Source organism: Filicampus tigris, chromosome 1 (assembly GCF_054856515.1).
Source record: "Filicampus tigris isolate MCC_2025a chromosome 1, RoL_Ftig_1.0, whole genome shotgun sequence".
Taxonomy (NCBI): domain Eukaryota; kingdom Metazoa; phylum Chordata; class Actinopteri; order Syngnathiformes; family Syngnathidae; genus Filicampus; species Filicampus tigris.
In genome coordinates this window covers 15097088-15124262 of record NC_141217.1, presented here as the reverse complement: position 1 = coordinate 15124262, position 27175 = coordinate 15097088, and the positions used below count along the sequence as shown (strand labels likewise).

The 27175-nt window shown below is 42.4% G+C and overlaps 1 protein-coding gene across 1 annotated transcript; it reads left to right on the top strand.

The window, feature by feature from the left end:
• The first annotated feature begins 1436 nt into the window (after positions 1-1436).
• wnt5a (wingless-type MMTV integration site family, member 5a) lies at positions 1437-12864 on the top strand. The gene is made up of 6 exons (XM_086052599.1): positions 1437-1821; positions 2192-2302; positions 4176-4324; positions 6222-6469; positions 8690-8982; positions 11037-12864. Exons 1-6 carry the CDS (start codon positions 1810-1812, stop codon positions 11493-11495), a joined length of 1272 nt encoding a protein of 423 aa, XP_085908725.1. The 5' UTR covers positions 1437-1809; the 3' UTR covers positions 11496-12864.
• Positions 12865-27175: the final 14311 nt, after the last annotated feature.

Here is a 27175-nt window from a genome sequence, read left to right as displayed (position 1 = left end):
TTGACACCTACGGGCAGTTTGGAGTCTTCATTGAAAACTAACATGCATGTTTTTGGAATGTGGGAAGAAGCCAGATTAGCTGGAGAAAACCACCAGACTCCACACAAGAAGCCTGAAGGCGCGATTTGGACCTTGAACGCAAAACAGAGGCAGACATGCTAACCACTTGATCGCTGATTCAAGATTTCTGAGGTTTATTTGTTATATGGTAGCACTGAGCAATGAAATTCTTACTTTGCTTATTGTGCTGCCTGGAATGAGAGACAACACATTGCAATTTTTTATTTGACAAATTCTTACAAGACAAGAGTAATCCCCTGTTGTTAACTTTTCACTAATTCATCTCTTCATCTTTGTTTTGTCGAAACAATTTCCACACTAAAAAAAAATGTTGAGTGAGCTATACATTTCCAGCCAACAAATTTTATGAACATTTTAAATTGGACAATTCAACAAAAATATTGTATGTTTTGCTGTTGTGAAAATTTGCTTTCCCACATTTTACAACAAAGAAATAAGAGTTTGCACAACTAATTATCCCTTATATTGTCCACCAACTTAAAGATATAAGTAAAATGATACATATTGACTGAGAGAAAAACTTTACATGTTGGGGAGGAGCTCAGTTTAGCCCTGATTATTAGTGGAAGTTACAGTGAGTTTGTCGCTTGCATGTACACTTGCATAATTTAAGGATAATGTTTTCAGATAGCTTTGAAATTATATTCATCTGGTTTGAGACCATATTCATCATCATTTTGTGTATAGCAAAAATCTAATAATTGATGCTCATATTTTTTTTCCCCATGGAAAAAAAATACAAATAAATGTGTGATTGGATATTTTTTGAAATGTGCTTTATATGACCATGGCTGTACTTGTCTCATTTGTTTAATTAAATCTGATTGTTATCTTCGATGATGCATCAATTATTTGTTTGGGCACATCCTCGTTCATTTTTCCACTTGGCTTTGTCTGCTTTTTCAACAGCCACCAACATTCAGTAATTTACAGCCTCACGGTGTCGTGAAATTAAATTATTAAAACACGATGACCTTCGACACCGGTCGTCGGGTTCACGGAATAATATTTGAGCTGTAAGCCTGAGGATCTCTGTTGCATGTTTGTAGATCATGTAGCATAGAATAATAATTACAGTATAGGCCGCCGTCCTGGAAAGGCCCGTAGGTGATGAGAGCAGCCTGTAAAAGCACACGATGCGATTTTGCCGGGACGAAACTCGATCTGCTGAAGGGGAAAATCCTAGCTCTGCTCTGGAATGGATAAGGTAATAGCCTCAGGTGCTTTTTCAAGTTTATTTTAGGTAATAGAGAGGTTTGTTTTGTTACAGCCTGTCCCACCCTCGTCTCTCTCCTCAATTGGACTTCTGTAGCGTGGTAGAGAGTCGAGACATGCGCATGCGCGACGTGGAGGCCTCGCGCGTCCACGCTGCATTGTGGGAGGAGGCCACACGAGCAGGTGAGAGAGGGAAGCACAAGACGTCTCCAGTCTGCTGCACTTGAGCACACACACGCGGCGTGGGAGGACGACACTCGGGATCGTCGGCAAAACACGCTGCTGTTTGCTTGTTTTCGCTCCTCGTGGCAGCGTGCGCGCGCTAAGCCGCACCGTTTGGAACGTAGTTTTTTTTTTTGTTTGGTATTTTTGGAACGCTTTGTGTGGAGCTGACCCACTGTCGCGAGGCGGATGACTGGTTGCCACGGCTTGGACTCGGGGATTGTCAGAGACTTTGTAGCGCAGAATGGGAGATAAATTGGCAAATCGCTCGTGGCGTGAAGCAACGCGTGGATGTTTTCGCAGGTAAAACGCTCAATGATTTGAGAGCGTGCGCGGCTGGGATTTATTGTTTTTGGATTGGATGCAACTTCAAGCAGAATTCGTCCAAACCGTGTAGATGACTTGTTTTTCTTTTTCTTCATTTAAAAGTGAATTAAAACGGGCACAGTCATTTGTCGCTTCAACCCAGTGTTACGATTTAACTATTTTTTAGAAAGAACTTTTTCACTTCGACTCATTAATTGCCTGATCAAGCATTTGATCAAATTTCGCTGCTTCCAAGTGGTGTGGCGCACGGAGCGCATCCTGTTCTGTTTATTTTATTGTGATTTTTTTTTGGGGTGTCCATTGCTGAAGAACTGTCAACTTAATCTCCAACCCGCTTGTACACCAGATTGGGATAAAACAGCGAGAGAAAGGACGTATTTTTTTTTCACCGGGACCGCATTTGGATTATTGCTTTGACATCGTTTGCAGAAGGTGGATTACATCTTTCAGTTCTCTGGTAAGTAGAGCATCTCCAAGTCACTTCAATTTTTATTTTACAAGTGCGCCTTCTTGGATGTAAAAGACATGACGATTTCGTCCTGGATTTTTCATTTATTTATTTTTTAACTTCGTGGTAATCAAAAGATTAATGAATTAAAGAACGAATAAAAGGATGTTTCATCTGAAATAATTTTTTAATTGGATTTTTGTAATTCCTTTGGCTAGCGTGCTGTATATCAAAGCGTAGTAATTGGCTCCCTCTCCTGGTTTGAACATCAAGACGGGAGAAACAAAGACAAGAGAAAATTAACGTGTTAAATATTATTTCACTCTCACGTAGCTCGTTACGGATTTAAATGGATATTTTAATTGTTTGAATTAAAATGGACATACAAATTTAGCCCGTGAAATCAAAATAATAAAAAACTATGTCATGAAGTGATAGCCTGTCTATTGGCTTGTGCTTTCTTCGTGGTTCATAATTGGTATTTAAATAGTGAAATGGAAAAACAAAATTGACTCTAAGATGGCGGTAACACCCCTTGGTATAAATGTCGTGAGTTAAATTTACTTAAGTGTCACTGATGTTTTTTGACGGCTTTCCTCTAATTGATGTCTAACGGAAGTGCGCTCAATTCGATGCCACTTTTAGCTCCACAAATGGGTGTGCTAGTTATCAGTCAACAGGTCAACGAGCAGGGCCACTTTTGTTGGGGTCAAATGTTTTCTAAGGGGGTCGGGAGAGGGGTTTGGGGCGGAGGGGAGGGGGGGTGGCCGGTTGGTTATACGGGGCAATCGCCGACTGCAGACGTCTGCAGCGCCTCCAATTCGCCAGCGCGCAATTAACTGTATGACTGTCAAATACTGTAATACATGGGAAGAATTATTTATTACAATTCAAACTCAAATTTAATAACTTGATTGGCTGCAGATCCAGTTCATAATTGCAAGCACCTGTGTTTTTTGTTACACGCGTGGGAGTCTTCCACTGAGCGGGGCTCATTGCGTTGCCTTCAAAATATTTAAATCTGTTTAATGTTAACTGTGCATACATTACAATGCGACTGTCACCCCTAACCCACATGGACCTCGCGTGTAGACAGACCTGCGTGTAAGAATTTGCGCGAGTCCGGTAATCGTGTCGAAAATCTCGCCGCATGATGAAGTAGATACCCACGGCCCAGTTTTGGCTATTTGTATACAAGGCAGTTAGATTTGGGGATTGTAGGCGTTTTCCTCATATTGCTGTCCTAATTTATTTTTAAAAAAATGCTGAGCATCACAGGCCTCAACACCACCCGCTGTCGACGTGGCCCCCACCTCGCCGCTTCTGCTTTCACTTTACCAGTAAAAATAATTTGTACAAAATAGCACTTAGCTGTTTTGGACGTTAATATTAATCTGTGGCCTTTAATATCTTTGATTTAATTGAGTAAACTATTTAATGAACATGTTGTGTTAGCATTTTGATAAAAGCATACGTGTACATCCACAATATATCATTAAAAATATAGTTTAAACATAGCCATAACTTGAAATGTAGTTAGTCATTCATATGTGTTTAATCTCCTTTTAATGCATGTATCTTCTGTGCATTCAAACAAAACTCTCCAAAATGTCTGTGAGTAAAGCCATTTTAAGGAATGTATCAGGCTGAGGTTTCAGGTCCATTGTCCTTGCTGTCTCCACATCTATTATGTGATTCACACTTAGAAGCTGTAAAAGGTCATCTCACACACGTACAACATACAACACTATAGCACAGTTGCGTGTGTGTGTGTGTGTGGGGGGGGGGGGTGAAAGAGAGCCGCTGAAAATATTGTCATGCACAATTAACAGTGCACTTGCGTATGTAAACGTGTGTGCCATGTTGCTCTGTCGTCCCTCAGATTGGCACGACAATGAAGTTGGGACTGGATTATGTGTGCCGGCCGGCCTGCTGGCCCCTGGGCAGCGTGTTGGACTCCAGACACTGCGTCTTTGCACTCACACTCGTCACACTCCTCATGCAGGTGGTGGTAGAGGCCAACTCGTGGTGGTATGTATTGCTCTTTTGGGGGGATTTGCCCGTCTGTGCAGTGTGGCATTTGACTTGTGGCATTTGTAATCGCGCAAGGCCGTTTTGCTAATTTTTTATTTTTTTTTTCCCAGTTGGTTTATGACAAAATTCAGATGTGTTTTTGTAAGTCGACTTGGCTTCTGTTTCACCACATATGAAGTCCCACAACATGCTCACTGTTGTACATTAGCATTCCAAGAAGTCCTTTCTCTCTCCCATGTTTTCTCTTTTTCCTTTTTTGCCAAGCCAAAATAAAAAATAAGATATACAGTAAATGCGGAATATCTGTGGTTTTCATTGTTCTCTGTCCAAATGTATGTAGGCTGCTCTTAAACCACCGTGTTAATGCATTCTTTCAAAATCGCTTTTGAGCAAAGGCACCCATTTTACATTAGAACATTGGGAAAACGTGTCACAAAAATTATGAATACTGAAATAATGATGAGCTCCACTCCGATTACTCACAAATGGAATTACTCTGTCTGAAATGTGGGTCAAGCGGTTGTACCACTTGGAGAAAACTATTCTTTGAGTACCTTAGATGCCATCTAATGGAAGAGCATTTAACTGCTCTGCCTGTCATTATAGATCACAGTCATAGACAGATGAATGAAGATTTGTTTATAATTTAATAAATAAAGGTTTGCGGACAAATTTGACATTTTCTTGCAGCACACTTTCCCTTCAATACGTGAAATTATGAGCAATATCTCAACTGGTCTCACAAAGACATTTTGATTAAAATGTGCTTCAATTGTGAGGATAAGCGGTTTGAATAATGGATGGATGATCCAGTAAAGGCCAACCATGATATCATGTGGCAATGAGCAAAAAAATAGTTAATGTTGTTAATTGTGTCAATACTGTACAGTTGAGTATTGGCTCACAGGCCCACTTGCGAGCTGACCGTGCAGTAGAAACTCTCTGTGAGTTTCCTCTTTGAGAAAACGTCAAGGGTAAATGATTTTTTTGGGAGAGGGACGGGGGGGGCATGTCTGCGTAGTGTCTATGTAGACTGTATTTTCCTGGTGTGTGTGTGTGTGTGTTCCGTTGCAATTCCCCCAGTCGATCAAGTTACACGAGAGGCTAATTGTCTCTCTCGAGGGGCTCAGGGATGGGCTGCTCGGATTGTCCTGTGGCCTGGAACCAGATGCCCGGGGTTGTGCTGCTATTTCTTAATATCCCTCTTTGAATCATTATTTCGCAAGTGGTGCTATGAAAATGTGGAAAATCGGCTTCTGTGAGAAAATTGGGGGTGGTTTCATCTTCATAGCTTTAGCCGGTGTGAGCGTGTATTAAGAAAGTGATAACTGAACTAACTAATGGCGGTGTGCGAAATGATTTCAAAAGTACGCAAAGTTTTAGAGTTTTAGTTGTGGAGAAACGGGTGAATGTATATAGGTTTTCCCCCCTTAGAAAAATAAAGGCTTCCAAAGGCTGTAAAAAAGAAAAAAAGAAACACTTGGTCATGGGACATTGGCTCTTTAGTTGAACTGCTCCCAGCTCAAGTTCTTCAACATGCGAGGGGTTGAGCATTTCTTTATTTAAACTGGGGTAGACCCACCAAAAAGCCTTTCTTATTGTTCCTCCTCGTTTCCTTCTTTCCTACTGTGCACTTCTTTTCTGACCGCCATTGCGTGCTTGGCCCTGCCGATCACATAACTTTTCAATGCAATGTCATTAAGATTTAAAGCCGTTCTGAGGTTTAGGCCGGACAATAAAATGTTTCAAGTCTGAGTCGGAAAACCAATCAGCTGTTGATGATCATTTTTCTGTGTGTGCGTGTGTGTGTGTGAGACTGCTCATTCTGGCTCGCGACGGTCGCCACATGATTGAAACCACCTGCGTTGTATCCACCCGCCCCGTTTTCATGCAGGTCTTTAGCCATGAACCCGCTGCTGATCCCGGAGGCCTACATCATCGGTGCCCAGCCTCTGTGCAGCCAGTTGGCGGGCCTCTCGCAGGGCCAGAAGAAGCTGTGCCAGCTGTACCAGGACCACATGCAGTACATCGGCGAAGGCGCAAAGACGGGCATCAGAGAGTGCCAGTACCAGTTCAGACATCGGCGCTGGAACTGCAGCACAGTGGACAATTCTTCTGTCTTTGGACGGGTCATGCAAATAGGTAAGCGAGACAGAGGGAATGCAGACGTTATCCGTTTTGGGAAACTCACACATTGCGCAATCTGCATGTACAGAGCCAGCGGTTAGCTTGGTTAGTTTTAGTATGTAACATAGCAGAAAATGAGCTTTTCTCTTTGATGGGCGGGAGACAAGTTTCAAAATGAAGGCGTGCAATGTTCTGATATCTCATTCAAGCTAACAGAACTTTACGAACCATGCTTGGATAAAACCACTAAATGTTTTCTTTGGATGTGTGCCTGCATCTCAGGAAAGTGGGGAAAAAAAGGTTGTCATGTTTTATTGATCATAATCTTCCATATGGGTTATAATAAATCCAGGCAATAGGGTTGTTGTAATGTCAGCTGTATAGCTGCAGTTTTGACTGCATGGTGATATTTCTTATTTTTGTCTGACATGGCAAGAGCATGGTATGTTCTATGTTTAGCGGTACAATGGCTTGTTACCTCTAAAGCTTCTACTTTAGACTTATCTTTTTGGTCCCTGAGAAGTTACAGCTACTTTGATGTCAGTAATTGTTGTTTGGGACAAATGTGTACTTTGCCTGCGCACTGAATTCTCAAAATGTAGACACTTCAAAAAAAAAAGGTTTTTTTCTTATTTATTGCTATTTCATTTTCATGAGAAGGTTTTACATTATGTCTCTAGAGTGCTGATTATGCCCCATTTTGGAGAATAAAATTTACTTTGAGGTGCTTATGGCTCAATTTTTTTAAAGCACTTTTCAACCGTCTCTCTTTCCAGAGATATAGAGGTTCATCTATGCTGGATAATGCACTTTTCACTGCACTAGAAAATAGTACAGCTGGAGAGGTGTGGATGATGCAGAGAAACGAGCTGCGATTGACCTTCATTGAATTGGGATGTCGGAAATCTTCTGCTTCAGTGATTTGAATTGGATATCATATGCGATATGATATTAGTTGATGGCTGTTCTTGAGTTTCTTTATCGGTGCGGTTTGAATATAGCCTTTTTTGTATATGACCCTGGGTGATCCTCCACTATTCTACTTGCTCCTTCTTCACACAGTCTAACAACAGTTGGGTTAAAAATAACGCAATGTTGGGTCAAAAATAGACCGATTAACTACTTGGGTCAATTTGTTGTTTTGTACAAAAGAACATAAGAAGGTGGGTCAAATTGACCCAAGTAGTGGATCGGTCCATTTTTGACCCCAAATTGTGTTAGTTTTAACCCAACTCTTTTTAGACTGCACGAGTCCTCTGCAGGTTTACCGGGTCCGGCTGTCTACTGGCTGTCTGAGGACACTGCTTTTGATTTCAAACCGAGCTCCGAGCAGCACTCAAGCAGTTGGGTTCAGCGACTCTGCCTTTCTGGTTTTCTTCAGGGTGGTTTCAAGGCGAGGCAGCAGGGAAGGAGAAGACACTTGAGTCTGTCGACGAGTCTGATAGGACGCCAATATTCAAAGGATGAATTAAAAGAAAAAAAAAAAAAAATCCCCCCTTCTCGAATCCACTCCTTCCAGGATATCCCAGCTGTATATATCTCAAACTTTCTAACAGGCTTCCTTACTCAGACAGCTCTTTGTCGTTTTTGATACCTCTCCTTTGAGTTTCTATGGGCGTTTTTTTTTTCCATTCACGCATTGACAAATCTTTTCAGTTTTTCTTTCATACCCCTTTTCTTTCTCTCTCTTTGTCCATCTGCTTTTGTCATTGCAGTTGTTGCTTTTTGGCCACAAGGCTGTGTGAGACGCGCAGTTCCATTTTGTACAGTTTCTTCGTTTGCCGTTTTTGTCCACAGGCATCGCTCTTTAGTTGTGCTCTTAAGTCAGAATGGTGAGCTCCAATCTGCAGTTTCTTTCTCTATAGGAAATAATGAGTTAGGGTGGGGTTCGTGGGCGGAAAACCCAGAATCCGTCAGTTCAGTCGTGACAGACAATGTGAAAGAGACCTTGTGGTTTTCCATTTGGGAAAACTCTCAGCTGTTTGTGGGGTGAACTCTTTGTCACAGGAGGGCGCCGTCCACTCCCTGGCTCAAACCCAGCAATAGCAAATCAAATTCCACTTTTCGACATGTTTGACTTGAAGCCTGCAGGACTGATCAGGATTTCCGCAACGAGTGACAAGTGCATCACCGTTGCAAATATGTGGGTCAAAACCACGTCGGATGAATGTAATTGCATGAAATGAAATGCTTTGTTTAGTTTTCACCCGACCATTTGCAATGGTTTGTGCACAGGCAGTCGAGAGACGGCCTTCACCTACGCCATCAGCGCGGCAGGGGTTGTGAACGCAGTGAGCCGCGCCTGCAGAGAGGGGGAGCTGTCCAGCTGCGGGTGCAGCCGCGCCGCTCGGCCCAAAGACCTGCCACGAGACTGGCTGTGGGGCGGTTGCGGAGACAACCTCAACTATGGCTACAGATTCTCCAAGGAGTTTGTGGATGCTCGCGAGAGGGAGAAAAGCTACCCGAAAGGATCTCAGGACAGTGCGCGGCTTATGATGAATCTTCACAACAACGAGGCTGGAAGAAGGGTACGTGCACAGACACACGCGCATTCAAAGCTCTTTATGGCTCGTAAAAGTTGCGAGCTATAAATCCACATGCTGCGGCCTTCTGCTTGCTTTAAAAAGGCCGAGCTGGAAGTGAGACAACGCAGGTCAATCAGATTCAACAGCTCTGTCTGCTCTCCCCCACGGGCCCCTTAGATCTGAGGGGTAGATAGCATCACTCTGACAGTTCTGGGGTTTCATTTTCCTCCCCAAACATCTTGAAACCACCTCAAAGCAAACGTGGAGCCAAGATATCTCCAGCCAGGCGGTTGTCTTTCGAAGAGTGGACTGCTTCGTTGTACTTTGCGATGCACAAAAGCACACGATCAGAACAGTTGTCCTATCAGATCATGAGCAAAATATACAAGAATGTGACCGCCGCATAGATAATAAGCATGCTTTTCTCTAGGGCTGGGCGATAATTCAATATCACTATTTATTGCAATTGACACGTGAAGGATGTCAATAGAAAATGCCTTCAATAAAATGTTTGATTGGAAAAAAAAAAAGATAACAAACCCGAGCGCGGCATTGTGCACGTTGTAGGCAGCGCGCAGCCGCCTCCAAACACGTAGAAGCAGTAAACCAAAGAAGAATCCGCTAAAACAATGAAGAAGCATTCAAACCAACGAAGAAGAAGCATTCAAACCAAAGAAGAAGCATTCAAACCAAAGAAGAAGCATTCAAACCAACAAAGAAGAAGCATTCAAACCAACAAAGAAGAAGCATTCAAACCAACAAAGAAGAAGCATTCAAACCAACAAAGAAGAAGCATTCAAACCAACAAAGAAGAAGCATTCAAACCAACAAAGAAGAAGCATTCAAACCAACAAAGAAGACGCATTCAAACCAACGAAAAAGCTGCTAAACCAACGACGCATATGTGCAACAAACATGCACGGAGGGATAGAGTGGCGAAATTCATTGAAATAAATGACCAGTCGACTCAGTACTACTGGTACAATAAGATATATTGTGTATACTAAGCTGATTAAACACCCCTGGATGAAAACGTGGTGCACAAGTAAACGAGTTCCCTGTCTGTGACATGCTAGCACCAATATTAGCCATGTCCAAATCAGGCAAGTAAAATATGAATGGACTGTGGCAATCATGAGTCCGCTAAAAAGATAAAGTAGTCTTAAGACCTTTGGTCAACACTAATGCAAGCACTGCAAGAGAGTATTGGTTCACTACACTTGCATTTTCGAAAAATTGAATGAATTTATGTAAGTGTGTCAACAATACTGCTTTGGGGTAGCATCTAATGTAAATAAGCATTTACAATGCACCGGTGGAAGACAAACTGCACATTACACTATATAACAATGTACACAAAAACAGTTTTTTTGTTTTAATAGGTTAAAAAAAATCAATAATTATCAGTATTGACTGATATGAAGTACTTATATTGTGGAACATTTTTCAGCCATATCGCACAGCCCTACTAAGTACATTATGTTTAAAGGGAAGTCAACCCAAACATATTTTTTTCAAGAATATGTTCTATGCAAGCCCGCTAGTTGAAACAAGGCATTCTAATTAATATTGCATTTGTGGAATAAGAATGAATCCACCCATTTTTAGCCATCTCTGGGGGCGGCCGCCCCTCAGATGACTAAAAACGGGTGGATTAACTCTTATTCCACAAATGCAATATTTATCAGAATGCTATCTTTCAATTAGTGGGCCTGCTGGGAACATATTCTTGAAAAAAAAAAATGTTTGGATTGATTTACCCTTTAAAAAGGAGTTCATTTAATCTTTATATATTGAGCAGTTGATTTGACTTTTTCGTAGTTGTGTTGACGTCTTACGAAAGATTAGGAATTACATGTTAAAATCAAATACCCTAAATTCAGCCTTTTTTCTCCAGGTCCTTCTTTTCAATTAAAAAAAAAAAAAAAAGGAGAAAAAAAATCAATATATGAATATGAAATACTTACCATGATATACTTCTCGGTCATATTGCCGAGCCCTACTTTAATCGCTCTTTAGAAGTGCGTTCATCGGTGCTGTCCTTCCTTTCCCCCCAGACTGTGTCCGACCTTGCGCACGTGTCGTGTAAGTGCCACGGGGTCTCGGGCTCATGTAGCCTCAAGACCTGCTGGCTGCAGCTGGCTGACTTCCGCAAGGTGGGCGACGCGTTGAAGGAGAAGTACGACAGCGCCGCGGCCATGAAGCTCAACACTCGCGGGAAGCTGGTGCAGATGAACAACAAGTTCAACCCCCCTACCAGCCACGACCTGGTGTACATCGAGTCCAGTCCAGACTACTGCCTGAAGAACCAAAGCACTGGCTCCCTGGGCACAGTGGGGCGTCTTTGCAACAAGACCTCAGAGGGGATGGATGGCTGCGAGCTGATGTGCTGCGGTCGCGGTTACGACCAGTTCAAGGCCCAGTTAGTGGAGCGTTGCCACTGCAAGTTCCACTGGTGCTGCTACGTCAAGTGCAAGCGTTGCACCAAAATCGTTGACCAATTCGTCTGCAAGTGAGACGAGAGGAAAACTGCAGACGATGGCGGTGCATCTGTGCGAGCGAAGGAGGCCAAGACAGAGAGAGAATGGAAGAGAGAAACTATATAAATTATATTTATAGAGTTAAACAATTATGCCATTGCAAAAAGACTTGACCCCCCCCCCCCCCCACTCCAAAATAAATCTCGTCTTCAGGAACTGAGAGTATCATGAAATATTTATTTTGAGATTGTTTTTATTTTGGCCCAGCTGTTTTTTTTTTTAACCCCTCCAAGTGCCTACAAGGGCTGGAAACACCTTCACCTCTTCTCAAAAGCTTGATTAATTCCAGAAAATGTCTCTTTTGTGAGATTTGTCTTACGGATAACAAAATTGGCGCATGCTTCCCATTTTCTCAGAAAAAGTAGAGTGCGATACTAGAGGCACAGTTGACTTCAAGGTCCTGCTTTGTTGTATGGCTGCGTTGACAGGAGAATGCCTGTGTGTTGTATGGATGGATGTGTTTTCATGGGCCCCTTCCCAAACCAGCTCTCATATCCCCAATCCCAACTTGTGGAACGTGAGGGATCTTGTTGGTTTGTGTGAGTCCATAGAGGAAAAATGGGTCCAGAGAAGAGGCCGGTTTTTGGGGGCCGGGCTATTTATTAAGCTGTCCCAGAAGCCTGAGCGATCCGCAGGTGCTGCAAAAGCCCTCCACCATTATGCACTTTGATACAGAGGCTTAAACCTGTCTGTATGTGTCTGTTCAGCTGTTGGGTTTTTGTTGTTTTGTTTTTTTACTGCAGCGCATCAGTTAATATATCAATATTATAGCCAACACTGTTTTCCATATTAATTCCGATTATTCATTTACCATAGTCTACAATACATAACCTGGTTTGAATATATATGGGCAAGGTTTTGATTACATTGGTGAAATAGTCCATTTTCTGTGTATATAGTATGTCTATTCATTGAGCAGTAAACTGTATTTATTTTCTTTAACCAGATCCACCATTATAGCAGCAAAACATGGCTCCTTTAGTTGGACACTCTGTATGTGGAAGTCACTTTTAGAAAGGTGTCACTCACTCTCGCGGCTCTTCACGGTTTTTGTAAAGGGAAATGCACCTTATTTGTCCACTCGGTTTTTCTTCTCACTCATGTTCAGTGTTGGTGTTAGACACATTTTACACAATCGACGGTCCAATTGTCAGTAGCAACACATGTTCAATACCACTTGTTAAGTAAACCATCTCCACCAGTCCAACTAAATTGATGTATATTTATAAGCTTCCTTCATCAGTTTGAGGTTTGTTCAACTTCATGTGTAATAGCAAATATTTTGTTACTTTTTACAAATTGGCTAAATGCTCTACTTTGTTTCAATAAATATCTAAAACCATAATATTTACTCGGATCATCTTTGACAAGTTGTCTTTTTTGGCTCGACACACACGTCACCATGACCAAGTAGGAAGCTCTTCCTTCCCAAAGTTCTAAGACTGCTTCGTTCAGTCGGTCCCCTCATCTTCAGTCGTAGTGACAGACGGTCTAACCTTTATGAAATGACAGCTGTTCCAGCTGTGCAGCGAGAGGGAGCGATTGCCTGAGACCCGGAGATGGGCTGCCTCGAAGGCATCTTAGTTGTGGTTAAATTATATGCAGAGCTCAACAATCCGCTGACAGTGGGTCAGTAAATGGAACCATTAATCATATTGTTGTCGGAAGACGGGGATTTTCAGTGTGGGCAGCGGCACTCGGGCTGCCTGGAAAAAGACTGGGCCTTGTCAGAGGCTGCTGGAGCTCAAAAGGAGAACAGGGGAGAAGATTAGGTAATAAGAAATGAGGGATTACACGAACGGGGGAAATGTGAGAGGAGCCGCCGACAATGAGGTTAAATGAAAGTGAAGTTAAGGAACTAATAGAAAGTGGCTTGACAGTAGTTGTGCTTTTGGTGGTGATACTGTACGGCCTTTCAAAGTCAGTCCAATTGTGACATGCTCATCCTGGCCACTTTATTAGGTACAGCTACACAAAGTGATTACAGCACACCACATACGTGAGTGCATCACAATTTCTTTGTAGGTTTTCTTTCATGATATTTTCTACGATACAGTATATTCTTTGAGGAACGTTCCCACAAGTGCGGGCCGTTGTTTGCAATTGATATTCGACAATGTGCACACAAAAAAAGTTATTTGAACAAATGTGGTGGGTGTAGTTTTACACCACTGTAAACTACAACCATGAATAAAAATATTCTTAATGTATCTGGCAGGATCTGTCTAGGGGCCAAACTGTTGGTATAGCTCTTTTATTGAATTCAACAGATTGCACCTGCTGCTAGTTCAGCATTACAAATCCAAATGTGTTTTCAATTGCCTTACCTGGATAAATAAAGGTTAAAGAAATAAACGGCACGGGTGTACCTAATGTTGTGTCTAGTGGGTAATTGCGTGTCCGCACTTGTGTTAAATGATGACAATCATAGCCAGTAATGAGCAGGATTCAAGGAAAAACGATGAAGCCCAACGAGAAGCAAAGCACTCCACACATTACAAGTTCTGTCAACGCTGTGGCTTAGTTGTGTGTGTGTATCTCCCTCCAACTTTCTTCTGCATGTGACGGTCAGGCACGGCATGCTCGTGCCGCACGGGGCTCCTTGAAGTGCTTCAAGCCAGCATGACTCTTGCACAACAAACTCCAGGTGCACAGTGAGCTGCTGGTGGAGCAAAGCTGACACCCGCAGGTGCCCAGGTACCCACTTTGCTCACCGCCTTTGCTTTCAAACTGTTTGAGTGAAAATGTGCACGACTGTGAAAATATTTTTCCGCCTGCTCTGTACAGAACAACACTTTCTTTTGCAGGTTGTGGCAACCGAGTAAAGGATTGTTATTTGGGACTGGTACACATAATTAAAGTCAACCGCAAGTGAAGACACACATCCACAGAGGGTTGGGGTTCTAAGTCGGAACCTTTTTGTGAAAAATCCAGACTTTTTATATCTTGTATAGCTTCTTCTGCCTTATTTTCCAGTTCTCCATGCAAATCAACAAAAATTCATACACCGCAAGTATTTTCCCTCCATTAAACCACCAGCGATGCTCTGCTGCGTATTCTGTTCAAGGTTGCAGGTGGTGTTCATACTAAAGCCACGTTGGTGGTAACTTTCACACCTAAATCGACTTTGTTGACTGTGGTAAGGAGCCAGAGCACCTGGTTGAAACCCACACAGGTCGGGCGAGAACATGCAAACTCAGTTTTCCCAAGTTCTTCTTCAGACACATTAAAATTCCTCCAAGGTTTTAAAGGATGATTACGTGACTGGTTGTGTTTTCTTAAAACCAAGCAGCTGCTTAATGTAAGGCTACATGCATTCGCTGACCACGGATTCTTAAGATGAATAAATTATTTGCCCTGTGGAGCGCAGTGAAAGCGTAACAACCGCGCTAATTAATGCGATTCATTTACACCGCAGATTACCATCTGAGAAACTAAACCTCTGCTCTATTATTTTTTTGGAAACGGGCAATATAATGGCAGAGTGCATTCTTAGGTCCATACGCGTCTTCTTACTTACTGCATATGTTGCCACATCGAATCACGGCTACATTGTGCACAGTGAAGCGTCATTGGCCAGAGCCGAGGCAACGCCATAAAAACACACACTTGCTATTGATCTGGGCACCTTTTTGCTTCGAGAAGTGAATCCGCGAGCTGTCAGGTTCAGCAGCTCTGGCAAAGCTCAGCCTTCCAAGCCAAAGCTCAGATTGCTCCATTCCAAGGTTCTTACTGTAAAAGTCGCGTCGCTACAATCGGGCCAAAATAAGTGCGCCCCGCAGTGCTCCATTTAGAACTATTTGGGATTGTGGTTGTGTGTTTTAAAGAAGAAGGGCAGGACGCCACAGCGTGACGTTGCAAACAGTCTGGATTGGATCAGAGAGACGGGCTGGTGCCACACAGCTGCCAGCTCTTGCTTGCCTCGCTGCCAGTTCTATCCCAGTGTCCCCCCCGCCCCCAGAAACCACTCGCACCACAAGTTGTTTCAACAGGGCACAACGCCGGCCGAAAATAGAAAGGTTAGACAAAGAGGTCACAGTTTCTCAATGTGCCATGACTGCGGCTTTTGTCCTTATATGCGTAGCGTGTGACAGCAAAGGAAAAATAATGACTCTTATAAATCAAAGTCAGTTCAATAACTCTTTTTATTTTGGCAAATATTTTAGCCAGAACTCGGTTAATCTTATTCTGGGTCAAACTGCTTACCCCCAGTTACCCTGCAATACGCACAATTGTTAGAGTGCACTCTTGTCAGTCCAACTACAAAGCAGAATAAACGATATCGCATGAGGTAATTGCAAAGTGGAAATGTCAACGAGCAGAATAGCTGCCTGCGTGTGTGTGTGTGTGTGTGTGTGTGAAACTGAAATAGCACAGTGTTGCAGCTCGTCTCGCTTTATTGCTCACAGATGTGGAAAGATAATCACATTCATAGGGGAGGATTCCTATCTGTTATTCCATATTAAATGTCTGCGTGACCGTTCTGTCAAGTGACATTTTTCTTTCAAGGTGTTTTTTAATTGAATTTACAGAACTTGTGTGACCAAAGTAAACATTGACAGTGGAGCGTTCTCAACATTCAGACATACGATCTTCTCACACAGCGGAGTGGACATAAGACATTTACTTACTTACTTAACACCACAGCACCACAGAACTGAAAATGTCATTAATCTAAAATCTTCGCAATTAAACATCTCGCTCTGTAGTTGTCTTTTTTTGTCTGTATCAAACCTGCACTTATAGCCCCTGATGTGTCCTTACTCATTATACAATGAGACGGAGACAATGCTGGAAAGACGGACTTATTTGTGGTTTGCCTCCCGTGTATAAGTGTGTGTGCATGTGCCAGTGCTGCGTGTTTGTGTGCCCACAGAGATCTAAGTGCCAGGTCAGCATCAGTAGCTGAGTGATTCTGTCAGCCTGCATGTGAAACGCTGGTCTATTGCACCAAAGTGGCCTCCTGTGCCCAGTTATGGTTAACATTATTTGTTAGTGTAGTTACTGAGCTTCCTTTCCCCTCCACATTCTGCCAGTTAAATGCCAACGTTACCTTATGGACAGCCTGAAATGGAGTAGTTTGTGAAGCTAAATGATGAAACGCTTAAATCTTCATTTCTACAAATGTAATTATAGTATGAGAAATTGGAACTGAGTTTTGAAGTCACTCATTCACCGAATCGTCCATCCATTAGTTGCCGATCGTGTTCTCGGCTGAGTGGGGCTGGTTTGGGGTAAAAGGAGGACTACTTGTTGGACCGGTCTCCAGTCAGTCGTAGGACACGTATAGAGACGGGTCAATCGCACTTTTCACTACTAATGACTGAAAACAGGATCAAATGGTTTTGATAAAAGAGGGAAAGGCATGCCACTACAAAGCTGCACCAAAGTGTGCTAGCCCCCAAAATAGCCATGTTTACTGGCTTTTAAATTAGAAGACATAGATCAGTACAATTACCGTGGCGAATCCAGTTCATCTACTTTGAACTTTGGACCTTTCATGTTGAGATACCACTAGTAGCAGTGCAAAATTTGGGAAAATGAAGCTTCATGAAGCACTTGTGATGTTTTTTGACTCCTCTAAATGGTGCTCTTGGTTTAAAGATGAAGGAATTTCATAACATTTCCATTGCATCTTCAAACCACGAGTGCCATCTAGAGGAGTCAAAAATGAACACAAGTGCTTCATGAAGCTTCATTTGCACTGCAAATGTTACTGTTCAGAGATGATGACGCAACAAATGCAAAAGTTGCAAAAGATTCTTTCCATTTTCTTCAGCTTCAAGTTATTGTTGCATCATTTTTCGACCTGCTTGATATATAGTGTCTGTTCCATTGTTAACATTTGACTTCACTTCAGTTTCTTGGCAACGGTTGTACATTTGCAGCGTCCCACCCCCACCCCCCCAGCTTCCTCCACTGAGGCTTAAAAGTCCATTACATTTCCAAACCAAAGAGGATTTCTTGAACAATAACATTCCATTTGTCTGTTTCTGTCGCCTAATTAGACTTTGGAATTAAAGTGAGCATCGTCATTCCATTAAGGGTTGAACGTGTAAGAGCACATTTTTCTGCACTAAGAGGAAATAGCAGAGGAAGAAATCTGACAGTGACGGATGCTCTTTGGGTGTCTCGGATGAAGTCAATGTTTGCATTAATGAAGCATAGCAAGTGAAGTGTTGAAGTTCGGGTTTACTGGGAGCTTGGTGAGTTTGGCTTCTGGGGCCAATCAATCAGCTGCAAGCCACTTCTCAGTTCCTTTCTATTAACATGCAATGAAGATAAGACGACAAAAAAAAACAAGAGCAACAATCTGTCTTTCTGCTTAGATCATTAAAGCAACCGTCTGGATTTATTGGGTTATTGATTCAGATTCTTTTCTGACGTATGAAAAATAGTGATGGACAAATGAAGTTTCATGAAGAGCTTGACATTTTTGACTCCTCTAGATGGCACTCTTGGTTTAAGGATGCAGTGGAAATTGAATACATTTTCATTGAATTAGCCTTTATCATTAAACCAAGAGCACCATCTAGAGGAGTCAAAAATATCACAAGTGCTTCATGAATCTTCATTTCCCCATCACTAGTGCATATCCGTCAAGTTGTATGCTTTCGGCGTAATTTGTACAGGTGCACCTTTTCAAACATGTACGGTTTACATTGTGAATCTGTACGGCCAATGTCAATTTTATCAGTGTTATCCGTTCCTGTTTTTGTCGCCTAACCGTAATCGGGAGCCACAGGGGAGATCTTTCTCCAAGGCCGGAGTTGCCTCCGGGATCGCGACTGTTGCACGTCGTCAAAAAGGGGGAGCCCAGTAGCACAACAACACGCCGGAGAGAGACAAGAATCTTCCGTGCTCTTCCTCACATATCCGTACAACACACCCACACGTCACGCACAAGCTGTCACAATATATCATGTTTACTTTTTTATTTTTATTTTTTAATGCCTTATAATTTATTTTTAATGGAGTTGCATTTCAATGCTACCGCCATTTGCAAAACTGAAGTTGGTAGTCGGAAACGCTAACGGAAGCCTGTTTAAAATGATAGTCGGACCGGCCTATAGGCAATTACAATTTGGTCCAGCCGGGCAAAACACCGCATAAACGGATGGCGGAAGCGTGCCGCGGCTGTAGGCGGAAGGCGATAAACCGACCGCAATAAACGGACCGCAATTTTTTTTTTTCAATTCCCGTCTCTGCAGATATGTACGAGCAAATTACAACTTTTGTAAAAATTCAGTACCCCTCGGAGTTGACAGGTATGCAAGTGAAAAATGCTCCCGAGAGATGGAACAACCCTCTATTTTTCATCCATAAATCGCTCGCAAAATAAATGTAATAAACATCAATGATCACAAAGGAAATGACAAGCTTCACCAATGAACCGAAATGTGTTTGTGTTATGACATCTGTGTTATAACATTTGCTCATTTGCAACAGTGCTAACACAAACACGACTGTATGACTAATGTGAGTGATCTGGGATTGCAATGATAAAAATGACTTCATATTATTGTTATTTTAAGTGGTTAAACTTCAGAGGAAACATGTCCAATTGATAAAAACAACACCAAAAAAAAAAACATCTTCTTAGTCAGACCACTGTGTTGAAAATAAACAGAGTAAATTATTTCCAAAAGACATCATGGCCATTTAGTCATGCAGTTGTGGAACGGAGAACTATGTCATTGCCAGCGTTATTATGAAGGATTTCCGTTCATCCAAAGAGGTCACAAAGCCAGCATTTGGACACAAAGAAGAAGACACATTCGCTCGTAATGTTAGAGGGAAAAAAAATCAAGAGACCACAGGATATTTTTCCAACAGTCTTTTTTCATATGATCGACACCTTGGCAAGTGAGAGCCACCATTAAAAACTTGAAATAAGGTGTTTAAATAGGGGTTGTACACTGAGGCCTTTGTGATTAATGAATACACACACTGCAGATGGGAAAATGACAGGATACGCAGGTAATGTCTCACTAGATCCAAGAAACCACAAATCCCTCGGAGGGCAAAAATCCTGTAATGGAATATTTATGCTTCCTAGTTTACTTCCAGGTGAGGTGTTGTTGGCTTTGTGTTTGTTTGCTTTGACAAGAACTAAATACATTTCAACATGAAACTAAAACAAATAATTGTATGTCTTCCCTGCAACTGACTGAGTTCCAACTGCACTCCTTAATGGGAGATTTTTAGCTCGTTTTTTTTTTCTCTTCCTCTTTTTAAGTTGCTTCAGGGCTGACTGGAGTTTATGGCCTCATGAGGTGGTGTGGTTTTGGATGAATCCAAGAGTCCGTAAGACCTCGGGGACCATAGAAAGAAACTGATCTGTTTTTACATTATCAATACGCAAATCCTTTTTTCTAAATATGAAATGGACAGAAAAAAAAAGAATACTGGGCAAAAGTGATATTGGCAAAGACCAAAGTCCAGACTTTGGGGAGACAAAAAAGGAGCCGGAGACACAAGTTGATGATTTGGTCCTATATTTTGGTGAACTCATTTCCTTCCCTAACAATATCAAGTCCAGGAAATGGTTAGCAAACGTATGTTTCACATTAATATTCACTTCATAATTTAACTCACATTAAAACATGACCAGCAACCGTCAATCAACACAAGTTTGTTGGATGTTGCTATTAGTTGACCACAATTGTTTGCGGTGCACGTTGCACAATCTGAGGTTCAAATCAGTGCTACAGAGTTCAAGGAAGCCTTGTGAGAGCTCTCTGCACACCGCTGCCTGCAGCCACATCATGATGTGAGCTTTTTTCTTCGTGACATTTGGCACAGGGCTTTAACACAAGACATAATTCAGCACTTCATTGCCATTTTCTGCTTCCCTCCAATGTAATCAAACTGCAGGTGCAATAAAATGCAATGATTCACACTCCTTAACGTATCTGACAAAATACAGCCCAGCATGTGGAGCGATACAAATGAGTATTTACAGCTATGTTAATTAGAGTTCTATAAAGCCTCCAAATTAAACAATAAAGCAACTCCACTTCATCATACTACGACACAAATTATTTGTATTCAGTCTTATAACACGGAGAATATCTAATAGAATTTTCACACTACACGTAAGGGATATCCGACATGATTCGGTGCGCCTTTGTGTTTGTGTGAACCCCCTTCAAGGTTGCTCAGTGATCACTGGCTGACCTGCGCATTGTACTGCTGCATTGAGGGGCCGCCCCTTTGCTGCCATTTTGGCATCAAACTCACATGAAAGCTGATGGACGTTTGGATCGTGGCCCAGCATCATGACAGACTGGCGCAGAGCCTGATGCTCCAGTCCCTGGCTTGAGGCCTACGGGCCTGAGGCTGGAGCATGACAGGGCCCAGCTATGACGACCTGATGAATGTCTTCTGGCACAAGCTGTGTGTGTGCGTGTGTGCGTGCGCACATGCCCATAAACCAGCTTTGGATGCCGTTACATTGATTTAACTTTCGAGAGAATACTCATTGAAAGGTTGCAATTGGCCAACGTGTCATGCATTGAAGAGTTTTAAGCGCCCATTAAAATGGCTGTCAATTATACGTGAATTTGGCTATTTGTCCGGTCCCAATGACCCTGCAAATAGCGGATGTTGAGTGTACGGTAAATAAGCAAGTTGTTTAAATAGAATGCATAGATTGGTCCATCTTTCTTTTTCTTTTTAACTCACTGATCGGTGATCTAGTCCGGTTATCGCTTTTAGAGTACAGGAAGTCGACTTTTCCTTTCGACTTTACGATGCATGTGCCTCTTCCGCCATTTTGTCCCCAGCAGCATAGTAGCTAGTTGAGCATAGTGCTTATCTGTGTTTGGGCACCATGAGTATATTTGCCTTTTTGTTCTGTTATTTTTTTTGTTCTTATTTTAAATTTTGGCTGATGCACTAGAATGTGAAGGGGTTTTGCTTAGAGCGTTGACGTTTAACTATCATCAAAAAAGCATCTTTAGTCAAAAGATCTTGTGCGAGGTTTATTCATTCCTGAAAACTGTTTGCATTAGTCGTGTCTTCTGATTCGGAAGTTTTATGAATTCCGCTTCTCTTGCTCTGCTCAGGCTGATGCCCGCAAGAGGTACTGTAGACAAGTAAAACCAATAAGCCATGCTTGCAACAGTCCAGCGCTACCCTACAGACATGCCGCAGAATGGTACAAATAGCTCACTGTCTACAGAAGAGACCCCCCATCCGTCCCCCATCCCTCCGAAGGTCTGAAAACGAGCAAAGAGGACATTTTTAGGGGGAGTGTAGAGCATTTTTGGGCCCAGGCCATCTCCACAACATTGGATTGTATTTCATTGCACTGTACCTATTGAGGGAAACGACTCTAAAAATGTGACCGAGTGTCGAAAGGGCTGAGTAGTGGTGGAAAACGAGACATGAAATATAACTGCCTAACCCGTATGTGCCTTTGCTCAAACCTTTGCTTAAATTTTATAAACGTTCATGTTGTAGATGCATGTGTGTTCAACCCACACGTGTGTTTACGTGAAAAGTGTTGGATGAAGATATTGACGCTCTCTGTACACCGGACTCTGAAGGTGCAGGTGTTTTCAGTCAGACTGTGGTTTCTTAGTCCTGACCCCATAGGGTTTTAAGAGACTGACGGTCCTTTTAGACTTTTACCACTGCACTGGAGCTCCGGAGAGATTAACCTACTGCAACTCACAGAGGCCTTTTAACTGTTCATGTACAGCCTTTTTATTTCTGTAAAATTGTGCGTTAATGTTGCAAGATTTACTGTTTCCCTATGGATGCTATAAAGTCACAGCGCCATCAAATGCTTCCTGCCCTTGCTGTAAAGTTCAGAAAACATAACACACTTGTAGCAATATTTCAACCACAGTGCATGCCTTCAACCATAGATAATTTTGAGCAAAGAGAAGAAAACGTTGTTACAGACATGGGAGGAGAATGCGGTTATCCTGTCCACTTGTAATATATGGCTGTTCTGCAGAGCCTTTGGCTTCAAGACAACACAAATCGCTCTCCTACATGGACATAAGCATGTAGACCCACAACCACAAGTGTGTAGCATGTAGACAGACACGCCTCACATGGACAGAGACTAATGTGAGCCGCTGTGCCTGACAAGCGAGAAGAAAGACAATTTAAAAGCACCACCAGAGAACTCAAGGAGAAGTGGGAAGCTCGCGGGATTGATCAAAAGTAAGAATGATAGATTGATAGGTTTCCTTTGAAAGAGGATTGCAGGGTGTCGGTAAATAGCCTTAAAGGGCAACTGATCCCTTTTTATGTTGCATGACTACATTGTATGTGCCAGCAGTACTCTATGATTATGATTATATCATTAAATATGCAATCGTGGAATAAGAATTAAAAGGAATAATTCAGCAATGTATGGGAGATGCCATTAGTCAATAAATGGAAGGTAAAGTATGTGCATAAAATTTCAAACGTTAATTGATTTACATGAACCCAATCTTATCGGGCAGGTCCTTCAGAGACGATTCCAGTGATATAAGCATCTCAAGAACATTGTGACTTCTTAAAAGCAGTGAAATCGCATCAAATTTCTGGCCAACGTCTTAATGCCCATTGATTGGTGGTCGAAATTTTAGGTGTGAGCCTTTTTGTAGAATCAGAGTTTCAAACTTCTATAGCTTTCTTAATCGTTGTCCTAGTTGCATAAGACTGCTACAAAGACACTACAAAAGATAAAACTCAACATAATAAAAATCATCATAATTTGAAAACTACAAGGAATATTCAATACGATTCGATTCGGCACAATATGAATAGTGACCTAGAGATAAAAGGCTGAATTTAGGTAATTTTCTTTTAAAGTGTATAATTTAATCTTTAATAAGAGGTTACCACAAAACCTTTAATGAATCCAGGGGACCCTGTGATGTGAGGAGCACAATTTGAACCCAGAAACAGACAGGACACGGATATGGCAAAGTAAAAATCTTTATATAGCAAAGTAAAGGCCAAAATCACCCAACAGGTGGTGAACAACATAAACAGGGTGAGAACAGGGCTGGACACAATATTGGCAGAGTGCCCAATGAAGAGGCATAGCGCAAACGAGACGTTCAGACCACATATGACTGAGTGACCAGAGCTTATATACCGGAAGGCACCAGGCCACGCTCAACCCTGTGCAAAATAAATGACCAAAGCAACTGAGAAAAGAACCCAGAAGCAGTCAGTCACAACAGCCCCAAAATGGACGTGGTTTCATCACTTTCACTGTACTTACGGTAATCAAAGATGGCATGACAACATATGACAGCATGTGTGTAAAAAGTTCCATGTTTCAGTGTGAGGTTTGTGAACATTCGAGATTTGAGCTCGTGTCTTTAATTCCAAGAAGAAGTCGTCCAACGCTGTACAGTATATCCCACAGTGTTCGACCAATTGTGCTCTGCAAATCCCAAATAATTTTCTGCGTGGGAGGTTGGGGTGTGGTCTTAACCTTCAGCACTTTTCTTCATTATAAATCCCCTCTCTTTGCGTGGGTCTGATACGCACACATAACCATAGGTTTGGAGTTGGGCTTTTATTTAACAAATAATTAAATCGGCTTCCATTCATTTCCTGGCGACTTGCCATAACCACTAATTGCCAGAGGTAAACCTTCAGTTAAGCTAAATGCTAATTAAACCCTTCACAAAGCTTCACATATGGATTTATAGTTTAAGAATGAAGATTTATCAAATTCACAAGTGAACTGTCGGATGAATGTCTATTATATATGATTGCTTTCTCAATCTCCGTCTCTATTTCTGGCTCTCTTTGCCGGCTTTCTCTTACCATACTCTTTCTGTTCCTGTTGTAGATCGGATTGTGAGATTGTGGTTTTTTTTCCTGCCCCAACAATGACAAATACAACCTTCAAATTACACACCTCATTAAAAATAAGGTCTCTAGTAATAAGGACACATGAATCCCAATCTCTCTAGAGAGACCCACAGACGTGCAATGGAACACAAGACGGAAACAAAAAAATACGGTATGACTTTAAAACTTGGCAGCCCTGACTATTTTAATTACAACCTGACCTTGAACTGTAGAGTCGCAAGTGCTACACAAATGAGACCACCAATTAACTGGCTCCACCGGCCTCCCGGCAGACTGCGGATCTCCAAAAGCAAATGGCATCACGAGCCACTTTGCTGCAAATGATACGTCAGTGACCAACATTAGTCTGCTGTGATGTCATATCCCCTAAACTCTGCCGCCGGTTATGCTGAGAGAAAGCAGGGCAGACAGATGTGTGTGCACTTTACAAACGAAGGTGTAACTTACTAATCAATTCGTACAGCACACAGGAGGGTATTGTCGACAAACCAGTGCGTGTGTGCGTCATACACATAGTGATGGCAAATGAAGCTTCATGAAGCACTTGTGATATACTCCTTTAGATGGTACTCTTGGTTTAAAGATAAAGGCTGGTGCAATAGAAATGTATTAAATTCCCAATGCATCTTTAAGCCAACAATGCCATTTAGAGGAGTCAAAAAGGATCACAAGTGCTTCATGAAGCTTCATTTGTCCATCACTAGTTGTATGTACAAGTAGGTTAGAATGAGAGAGAGCAGGAGAGCAGCATGCAAGGCTGTGCTGGACGTCACCAGTGAGCTTGCGGCTCATCCGACGGTCCAAAAGGTAATGACGGTTGAAAGAGGGGAGAGATAGGGGTGAGCAGGGGACACGGGGGTATATAAATGTCAAACTGCCGCGGTGATTTAAACCTTAGGCTCTGTGGTCTCCACGTTAGCCTTGCCTTCACAGCTCTGCCAGTCTAGATTGAGGAGTGACTCAATTCCAATCGTACGTTGAATGTTTGTGTAACCTCACGGGCACACAGACATGCACATGCCATCGGGCAACAAGACAATTGTACGCTTGAACAAGATCTGGGTAGACACCCATGTACATACACGCATGGTAATGTACCAAAATATTTAGTCCTGTCCACGCTGACCTCATAGTGGATTGGCTGCGGCAGCTCTCCAGCTGAGGTATAAAGATACAAATCAAACATGACAGACGGACATGAACCCGCACACAGCCGTGCATGCACAAATAGACTTTTATAAAAGCAGAACATAACCACACTAAGGCCAGAAAGACCATGTAACAAAAACAACCCTACATCCATCATCGCATGCTGGGATTTCCATCTTCGAACAGTTATGGCCTTTGGCCTGAGATAACGCTGAAAGGATAGTAAAGCAGTGCTGAATCCATCAAGGTGGCTTGGAGACAAACAAGGGCCACAGGGCAATAATGTTTGCTGTGAGCAATTATACGTGAGGAAAACATAGCCTGCTGCTGTTTTCCTCCATTGCCTCCCTGAACTCCCGGTTTAGTTTTTACTTCTTGTCTTGCCGCCCATTTTGATTCCTAGGGGCTTTTCTGTCTTGCAAGACCGCTCGCTAAAAACAGCCAATATGCAATTGAGTGGCAGACGCAGCATATACTGTACAAAGCGGGCTATTTGTTCTCCATTCGGCCACTTCCCCGTTTGAGCAAGCCAATGTGTTTCGCCACTCCGGACCATTGTTCTGCTCACGAACTGAACAAGGCTTCTCCACGTGACAAGCATACATTATAACTACACAGAGTGGGTGGAATTTATGAATGTTGAAAAGTCTCCTTTTGCTTGTTTTTACGAAAAGAGAAGGGAATGCAAAAATAACATGAATAGGGGTTTGTTTTTATCAGTATTTGGTTGATGAGAACAGAATTCATGTGAATGAGAATTTCTTCCTTTCAGAAGATCTCAGAAGATCTCTACAGCCATCTACTGCCACGTTCTGTCTGAGTCTAGTCGGCTCTTACCTATGTTTTCTCTTGTCCCGGTAAGTGGGTGCACTGAGATGCATGGAGTGAGCAAGGACACATGCAAACCTGTGAGCTATTGGTAATCAGCTACCAGTTATTAGCTCAGTACCCACACGAGGAAAACACCTGGTTGTTTCTTTTGTTCCTGTGTATGAGGTGATTGTTGTTTGCATTCCATGGCGCTCCTGGTTATGATTTACTCCTTGTTGGACTTTTTTTGTTCTGCTCTGTGAGCTTTTGTTGTCTTCCTGGCGATCCTCTTTGCGCTCTCTTCCCATCACCTGATGAGAGCTAGTTGGCTAGCTGAGGGAGCTAGCTAGCTAGCTAACTGGCATGAAAAGTGGGTAATGGTTCTGCCACTATGCTTAGTCTGTCTATTTTAGAATTGTACCCGTCTTTTGTCAACCGTCAGCAAAACGGGCGTCCGTCAGTGACGGATAGACGGACCGGCCCACGCAATGACGGAATGCCCAGCTCTGCATGTCAGTGACTCTTTTTGGATGGTATGTGCAAACCTGGCGTCCCCCCCTTGACAGCTACAACACCTGCAAGATCACATTGGACTTTGGGATTTTTGTCTGTGTGTGTGTCTGCCTGCTCATTATCGCAACTGCAGCCAACAAGTGTGATGGATGTGGCCAGAGCAAAAAGGATTAGGTAAAAAAGGACAGAGAAGAAAGGAGCTGTCAAAGATGCTTAGAGGCCAAGGGATAAAAGCCAAATCTCCCATGTCAACAAAAAATGCATCGTATGACAATTATGCTGCGTAATGCATAATCTACACAAAAAGGAATGCCTAACAGACAGCAGAGAGCAAAGAAGGACAA

Coding starts and splice junctions, on each gene's coding strand:
- wnt5a (XM_086052599.1), top strand. Junction 2,303..4,175: donor TTACATCTTTCAGTTCTCTG/GTAAGTAGAGCA, acceptor GTCGTCCCTCAG/ATTGGCACGACAATGAAGTT. Junction 8,983..11,036: donor ACAACGAGGCTGGAAGAAGG/GTACGTGCACAG, acceptor CTTTCCCCCCAG/ACTGTGTCCGACCTTGCGCA.